The sequence below is a fragment of the Asparagus officinalis genome, chromosome 5 (genome assembly GCF_001876935.1).
Source record: "Asparagus officinalis chromosome 5, Aspof.V1, whole genome shotgun sequence".
NCBI classification, from domain to species: domain Eukaryota; kingdom Viridiplantae; phylum Streptophyta; class Magnoliopsida; order Asparagales; family Asparagaceae; genus Asparagus; species Asparagus officinalis.
This window is the reverse complement of record NC_033798.1, coordinates 119,944,703-119,954,389: the sequence shown is the minus strand read 5'-3', so window position 1 is coordinate 119,954,389 and position 9,687 is coordinate 119,944,703. Positions and strand designations below refer to the sequence as shown.

The 9,687-nt window shown below is 32.3% G+C and overlaps 1 protein-coding gene across 1 annotated transcript in view; it reads right to left on the bottom strand.

The window, feature by feature from the left end:
* Nucleotides 1-9,687, bottom strand: part of LOC109840956 (MLO-like protein 13) — a 13,892-nt gene that overhangs the window by 2,506 nt on the left and 1,699 nt on the right. Inside the window, exons 2-6 of the mRNA XM_020409795.1 lie at nucleotides 5,113-5,170; nucleotides 3,713-3,930; nucleotides 565-681; nucleotides 417-468; nucleotides 220-320 (exon numbers count right to left, since the gene is read on the bottom strand). Of these exons, the coding sequence (XP_020265384.1) occupies nucleotides 220-320; nucleotides 417-468; nucleotides 565-681; nucleotides 3,713-3,930; nucleotides 5,113-5,170 (546 nt within the window). The remainder of the gene's footprint in view (nucleotides 1-219; nucleotides 321-416; nucleotides 469-564; nucleotides 682-3,712; nucleotides 3,931-5,112; nucleotides 5,171-9,687) is intronic.

Below are 9,687 nucleotides of genomic sequence, written 5' to 3'. Positions count from 1 at the left end.
GTTAAATTAAAATCGTTTTCCTATGACTTCCATTGTCAAAGGTTGTCATTTATATTACTATATGTTAAATCAGACTTGACTTGGCAAAAGAAAGGAAGAATAACAATTGATGTTTAATTTATACAGGTCAATAGAAGGGGCAATGACACCGATAACTGTAGAAAATAAAGATCAAGCAGTTTAATCTAAGATACCAAACAAAATGAGGAAGAAACTTACAATCCAGCTTACAACAACTGACTTTCTCCAGTACCCTTTTGTACGTGCTGAGACAAACTCAAGGTGGTGGTGGCGATGGTGCGGATGTTCAAAACTTGGTACTGTTATTGATTTCATTCGAAAACAACATTAGTTAATCATCAGTGGAAGTATGAAAGAAGAATCTAAAGTGAAGCAAACATTGGAAAAGTTATTACAATTTGAAATCTCTCTCTGAATTGCTATCTCCCAGTGCTTCCATTTTCTAATCTACAAAGTGGTCACAGGTTTAATCTTGTATGCAAAGACATTTAAGTAAATACTTGTTATCAGATTGTAGAAATTAAATGCACAGCATGATTTTACCTGGGCTCCTCCTAAAACCATAGTAGTGGCACAGAACACAACATGGACAACTGCAAGCACAAAGATGAAGATATGCAGCTGATGTAATGCTTCAATGGACAACAATGGAACCTTGCCCTGAAATAAGTTAAAAAACTGAAGTCAGTTTGTAGTTTACGCTCAAAAGTCTTTATCTGCTGACCAACACTAAAAGCAATGAGACTACAACCACATTTTCGACATCACATAGTATGTGCAAAAAATGCAATATCAACAAACAAATAATTAATTTGAGTCACAAGACTACCACAATAGCATACTAAAAATGCACAACTGTGGGACATCTCATAAGCCAATAAACACATACACGTGTGCGCATGTGTGTGCCTACATATGTATGTATGTATGTATATATATATATATATATATATATATATATATATATATATATATATATATATATATATATATATAATAATATAATATATATATATATATGTAGCGTACGTATACATACGTACGTATATACGTACTGTATACATATATATGTATAGCTGCATGCATACATATATGCATACATACTAATACATATATATATATATATATATATATATATATATATATATATATATATATATATATATATATATATATATATATATATGCATACAAACATATGTATGTATACATGCATACACGTATGTATGTATGTATATAGCATGCATACATATATGATTGTATACATCATGCAATACATATATGCATACATACATATATATATGCATACATTATATATATATATATATATGCATGCATACATACATATATATATATATATGGCATAACAGTACATATATAATAATATAATCTATATATGCAATACACGCGTGTATGTATACATGCATACACGTATGTATGTATACATGCATACACGTAGATGTGTATGTATACATGCATACACGTGTGTATGTATACATACATACATACGTGTGTATGTATACATACATACGTACGTGTATGCATACACGTGTGTATGTATACATACATACATACATGTGTATGTATACATACATACGTACGTGTGTATGTATACATGCATACACGTGTGCATGTATACATGCACACGTATGTATGTATGTATACATACACACGTACGTATGTATGTATGCATACACATATGTATGTACGTATGCATACATATATATGTATAGATATGCATACATATGTATAGAGATACAGACACGTGTGTATGTAATTATGTATACATGCACACACGTGTGTATGTATACATGCACACGTGTGTGTGTGTGTATGTATGCATACACACGTGTGTGTGTATGTATACATACATATATACGTATATGTATATACGTATATACGTATGTATATACGTATATACGTATGTATATACGTATATACGTATGTATATACGTATATACGTATGTATATACGTATATACGTATGTATATACGTATATACGTATGTATATACGTATATACGTATGTATATACGTATATACGTATGTATATACGTATATACGTATGTATATACGTATATACGTATGTATATACGTATATACGTATGTATATACGTATATACGTATGTATATACGTATATACGTATGTATATACGTATATACGTATGTATATACGTATATACGTATGTATATACGTATATACGTATGTATATACGTATATACGTATGTATATACGTATATACGTATGTATATACGTATATACGTATGTATATACGTATATACGTATGTATATACGTATATACGTATGTATATACGTATATACGTATGTATATACGTATATACGTATGTATATACGTATATACGTATGTATATACGTATATACGTATGTATATACGTATATACGTATGTATATACGTATATACGTATGTATATACGTATATACGTATGTATATACGTATTTTGTGTTTTTACATTTATATATATATATATATATATATATATATGGAAAAATGTTCATAAGGTGGCACGTTAAATTCAATCTAATATAGCACCACTTGATTCATGAATTAGACTATTCCAATTGATGATCCGCTCCATTCATTGTAATCTAAATGTCTCAAAACATCTATAAAATAAAATACATAATGATTAAATACTTCTAACACATTTTTCATTGTCTTTTTAGTTATATTATTGTAAAACCGTTAATTTTACAATCATTTGATGCATGAGTAAATACTTCTAACACGTAATTTTCATTGTCTTTTTAGTTATATTGTTGTAAAACCGTTAATTTTACAATCACTTGATGCATGAGTAACTACAACCCAATATGGCTAATTTTTGTGTGTGTGTGCGTGTGTGTGCGCGTGCGTGTCTTTTGATGAACTTGTGTAGAAGGTGCAATAGAGAGCTATACAGGACATATAGTTCATGCACTTTCTATAGATTCAACAAAATGAACACAATCCTTTTACATAGACGGTTCGGCCTTTTACATTTAGGCAACAATGTTGCAATTCCTGAGGTAACAATTTGAAGGTTGTTTAACTCATTTAACCCTAGTCTTTTGACTCTCCTTGCTAAACGCTTTTGTGTGAACTTCCTAAGGTTCTCAAGATTGGGCACCTCATGATCATTCAACTGCCTCTTCTTTTCTTCCTTCTCAAAAGTCAATATCGCTGAGAAGTTGACTCTTTGGGGCTTTAACGTTCCCAAACTTACGCCTCTTCCCAAACGTCATTACTAGAAGCTTCCTTTTTCCAGGTGAAGTCAAATAGATTTTGTAAAACATAAGTCATTAATGAGAGTGTTGAAACTCCTTCTACCACTGCTATCTTTTTCCCTTTCTTCGATATAAAATGTATGACGTTGAAATCCCTTCCAACGATCCAAGATTATCTACATGGCCCCATAAATAGTACTATATCATGTCGTCCAATGTCATAATGCATTCAAATTTCAATTGTAAATTTTCAGGAACACAAGAATCCAATCAAGATGCATTTGCTTATACGCATTGCATGCATTTTCTAATGATTACAACTTCCTCGCCAATCATACTCATGTAACGTGGTATTATTTTTTTTACTAGTCATCATGACCAATTTCTTTGGACCTGTCTTTCTCAGTATTAATTTTTTTTCTCATTAAAACAATCTTGGAACAATGCTAAAGTTTAGGAAAACATACCTGACCTGTGCAAATATTTGAGCTATCACCTTCAGACAAAAGCTTCCGCGTCTTCAATGTATGTCCCATTAAAAATCCTTCATTATGCATCACTCCAGCAAGACCTTTTTTCTCACATGGAAGCATCTGAGATGTAGCGCTTTTCACAATGCACACTTCACTGATCAAACTCTGAAATACAGTTAATAACAGGGAAATAAAGCCAAGGAGCATCAACTCTGCAAAGAAACACCAAAAGCAGTCAGTCAGTCAGAGAGAACATTAGAGCGGTAGAATAAGACTTTAAGGAAAAATCATTAAATAGTATGATAGAAATATGCATTAAGTGAACTCGAGTTTTCAGACACAAGCATGGCAACATGCTATGCCAGTGTAACTACGTGATGAGCTAATTTGTGATTTGAACATTTACGAACCACGTCTCCTAGTTTAAAGGCTGACATAAACTAAGCAACATATGGGTCAAGCTATCTACTTCTTCTACCTTGGCTATGAAGTTCATATGATAGTGACGACCTATTTTATCGTGCATGTGAAGCTTTAGAACTCATGACGTGCAAAAATAACTAGGTCATGCAATTTCCATTGCAAAGTCAGTTTTTAAGGAGGGTGTACAGTTTCACGGTGCCATCAGACCATCTCCAACCCATTGCACCAAAATAGTGCAAATTTTGCACCAAAATGGTACAAAAATCACATCTAACAGTAATTCATCTCCAACCCACTGCACCATTTTTTACACCAAAAAAGAATATTCTCAGTATATTCCTTTTCATCTACTTTTATATTATTATTTTCTATTCCCTATATTTTTAACTATTTCAACAATTAACCCCACATATCAAATTTTATTTTTTTCACATATTCCTTTTTATCTACTTTTAATTATAATGTCTAGATTTTAATATTATAATTAATAATAATGTCTTTTCAATTTTAACATTGTTTTTATAATTAAAAAAATAATTTATTTTGTCCAAATTATACAATTGGAGTAAAATTATAAAATTTAAATATTATTGGTGTTGTTTTATAAATTTAAATAACACATGAACAGTAATGAAGCGATGAACAGTGCGACTCCGTATTTGGTGCAGCACTGTTCAAATGCACCAAAATGACGCAGGAAATGGGGCAGGGTTGGAGAAGGAACAATGCCAAAAAATGCACTGTTTACACCATTTTGGTGCTGGGTTGGAGATGCCATCAGATGGAGAGAAATAACAATAGAAAAAGAAGTTGAAGACAACTCTAATTCCCCCGATATGCATCAGTGGATACATCATACATATACCGCTAGAATTTTAATATACTAACCCAAAGCAGAACCCAGTAAACACTAGAGAAAGCATGTAAAGGTGCTTGTTCGATCAAATAAAACAAGGACATTGGTTGCTAACCTTCTTTTAGCTTCTGTAATGCCTGAAAAAGTGCATCCTGCCGCTTATGTTTTAAAAACTGGAAACCAAGAACAAGTAAAAGTTAATTGAAAGAAGACCAAGATCCCAAAAACATAAGTAAAGAAAAATAACGAATCTGCTGTGCTTATTATATGACTGATAGTGTTGTATACTGAGAGATCATCAAAATTAGTTATACAGTGGGAGATTTATCAAAGCTCGTGCAAGATATAAAGTAACAACATACAAAGGAACAACCTCAGCATAATTTTTTGGGATGTAAATATTTAACTGAGTTCAACAAATTGAGGAAATATTCATTGCCAAGGACAGGTTTATGAAATGTGCTTTCGTAACTTACAACTTATCCTCTTACCTTCTATCAATCAGACACCACATCCAATAACTAGTCCCTTGTACTTAGGCCATTTTCCTCACCACTTAATTCGATCAAATTATGTGGTATTAATCTTATTTTTATGCAGCACTTAACTCAAATTTTTCATCATTCATTGCCAAACACGCATATATCGTTTTATGTAAGAAGTGCCTCAGCTCTATTTGCTTATACACCAAGTTATCAAGGAACCTGCCTTTGGGATAGAACTTATAAGGCTTAGATAAAACCCTAGTTTCATGACCAACCTCAGTTTAATTCGTTTATCTTTAATAAAAATTAATTTAGGAAGTTAAAATGTTATATGAACTCCATACAGGTATTAAAATGTTATATCAACTCCATACATGTTTTGGCAAGAAGTATATAATAAGGTTACCTCCCAATTATTGAATCGATCATACTTAGGGCGAATCGATAAATCAAAATTATACCAAAATCTAAACTGCCCATTTCAATTCACCCAAAATCACCAAATGGGTATCTCCCAAAAGATCAAAAAAGCCTACAAAAATTACAAAAAAAGAAAAAACAAAGGTCAAATTTGAGATCTGTCTTGATTTTATTCAACATTTCTATGTCATTTCCAGCGAGCAATATATCATCCACATATAAGGATGATATAGTAAATTTGCTCCCACTTTTCAAGACATATACACAATTATCTAATTTATTTTGAATAAAACCAAGTTTAGTGACCCATCATGAAATTTAAAATACCATTGTCTAGAAGACTGTTTTAAACCATATAGAGATTTTATTAATTCGTAAACTTTATGTTCCTATCCTTTCACCTGAAAACCTTCAGGTAGTTGCATATATATTACTTCCTTTAACTCTCCGTTAATGAATACAGTTTTAACATCCATTTGGAATAACTCCAAATCAAGATATGCAACAATAGCCAAAATAATTCTAATGGATGCAAATTTAGCTACAGTAGAATACGTCTTCTGAAAATCTATTCCTGCCTTCTGGTTATAACCCTTGGCAACTAACTGTGCTTTGAATTTATCAATAGATCCATCAACACGATATTTCCTTTTAAGTACCCATTTGCATCCTATAGCTTTGCTATTTTCCGGTAGATCACATAACTCTCATACCTTATTCTTTTTTATAGAATCAAGTTCTTCTCTCATGAATTCTAGCCATAAAGCTAATTCATACGATTTTATCGCATCAGAGAATGTTAAGGGATCTTGTTCTTCTATATTTGTATTTACCGAGAAACAGGATGTCTCACATGAATACAAATAGTAATCATCCATCCATGAAGGTTGGGTTCTTGGCCTTTTGTTGCCGACAACCGGTTGATGAGGTATATTATTTTTCATAGGTATTTTATCATTTTTAAGGTTAGGTTCATTCACAATATCAGGGTCATTAGTGGGAACAACACTGATCATTTTTAAGGTTAGGTTCATTCACAATATCAGGGTCATTAGTGGGAACAACACTGTAATAATCATCATCTATTACAGTTAGAGGTTCTGTTTCCTCTCGAACTTGTTCCTCTTCCTCTAGATTCTCTAGAAATGTAGCATCTCTGCTTTCAATAACCCCTTTTTCTTTATTATAGAACTTATAATCTTTTGACATTTCTGAATACCCTATGAATCTATAATTTATTATTTTAAAATCCAACTTATCTCTAAGTTGATATGGAATGAGAACATGGGCTATAGATCCCCACTTTCTGAGATGACTCAGATTAGGTTTTCTCCTATTTCATAATTCATAAGATGTAGATGTAACTGATTTGGTGAGAATTCTATTTAGAATGTAGTTTGTAGTTAACAATGCTTCTCTCCAAAAGTTTTTAGAGAGACCAGAATGAGACAACATGCATCTAACTACATTCAGCAATGTTCTGTTCTTTCTTTCAACAACACCATTCTGTTATGGTGTATACGGCATTGTTATATGCCTTTTAATTCCATGAAATACAATAACTCTTAAATTCTTTAGAGTTATATTCCCTACCTCTATCAGTTCTCAAAATTTTGATTTTCACTCCAAGTTGGTTTTCAACTTCTGTCTTGTATCTTTTAAAGTAATTAAGAGCTTCTAATTTTCTAGATATGAGATAGACATGTACAAACTTAGGATAATCATCTATAAAAATAATAAAATATTCTTTATTACTATGAGTTTTGACACTTAGAGGACCACAAATATCCGAGTGTATCAACCCTAAAAATTCATTGGCTCTTTGTCCGCCAATAAAAGATTTTCTAGTCATTTTACCAGTTAAACAATGTTCACATTGTAGCAATTGAACATTAGATAGTGCAGAAAGCAAGTTTATTTTGATAATTTCTTTTATTTTTAAAATACTAACATGTCCTAGTGTAGAATGTCACAATTCAGACTCAAAAATATAACAGGAGAAGTAGTTTAAATTTAAAATTTTATTATCAAAATTATTACAGACTACTGGAAGAATGCATAATTCATGATCGGCCACATATTTTCCCATAACATACACTTTATTATTCTTGCCTATAGAAACCCGGTTATTATAGAACATAACTTCCAGCCCTTTCTTCATCAAGCTGGGAACATAGATCAGATTGTGTCGAATTGGTGGTGCATAGAACACATCTTTGAGGATAAAAATACTATCCACAAGATCTAATTTATACGAACCAATACCTTCTACATTGAGATATGTATTATTTTCATATAGATTCTCTGTTCTCCTTTCTTCGGTTCGGTGAATTTTGTGACTCCGTTCTTGTCATTTGCGATATGTTTAGTCGCACCGGAGTCGATCCACCAACCGCTGATATCCATCATCACAACATTGCATTCCGTCACACCGACGAATTCTCTTTTGCTAATACTCCCTTGTTCTGGATGCTTATAGCCTCCCTTATTCTCCTATTTTTCACCTTGTGGACAATTGAGCTTGAAATGCCCGAAGTTTTCACAATTATAGCAGGCTCCACGAGATACTTTCTTTCTCTTGAACTGTTGTGACTTCGATCCTCGCGTTTGTGGTTTGTTAGAACCAGGGTTTTTATAGCTTCCAGTATTATGCCTCTGACGGACATAATTCAGCTCTTGTTGCATCATATTCAGTTCTGGTTCTTTCCTACTGGCTATTAAGTTCTATTCTATCACTAGGTGTATAGAAAGATCAGTAATAGATTTAATGGCAAGGTTCATTCATTAATGTGGTGACAGTCATAGCAAGGGAAGGAGGGAGACTATTCAAAATAGTTGCCACTTGCATTCTTTTTGGGATTTCGGTCCCAGTAGTGAATAAGTTCTTAGCCATGACAATCATTTTATTTATATGCTCTACGATATTGTCTCCCTCTTGCATACGACAAGAATTATACTTATGTAAGAGAAGTTGGATGTTAACTTCAGAGGCAGTGTCGTATTTTTTTATTGCATTCCACACATCCATGGAAGTCTTATAAGTTTTAAAAACTTTGATTAAGTTATCTTTCATGAACATGAGCATTAGGCTTTTCGCCATTTTATCTTTCAACTTTTACTGTTCAAACTCTTTCTTTTCTTCAGGTGTAGATTTATCAGTAAGAGTTAGAGCAGTGGTTTCGATTACATCATCGATATTGTCATGAATAAGAACATATCCTATTTTTATGTCACATATCATAATTACTGTCATTAAATTTGTTAATTTTTTCTAGTTCTGATAGAACGAGTTTAATAGCCATTCGGTAGAGAACTAAAACTAAATTCAATTTTAAAATATGTATAAGGTTGGTATATAGATAATTATACTAAAATAGAATAAAAATTAAATAAATTAAAATAAACCTGACTGTTCTGAGTTGATAAAAGAAGCTCCAATTTGATCGAGATTGTCACTTAGTGGTGTTGATTGGATAAGCACTTGTCTGACTGGATTTTGGAGAAGGTCCACCGTGTGAAGAATCTGAGACTTCTACAGATATAATACTCTTCACGCTCACACTGAGATCTCAAACCCAACCGCAAGCTTGTTTCTCTCTACAAGGCCCAACTACAAGGCCCAACAAGTTAGTTTTTATAAAACCCAACTTGGATTAGGCGTGGCAGCATACAACATTAGTCACCAGGGTCAACTACAGGCCCAATGTCCCACTATTTCACAGCCCCACTTCTCCCCACTATTATACTTATTTCACAACTTGGTTATAAGCTCACACTTTTTTTAA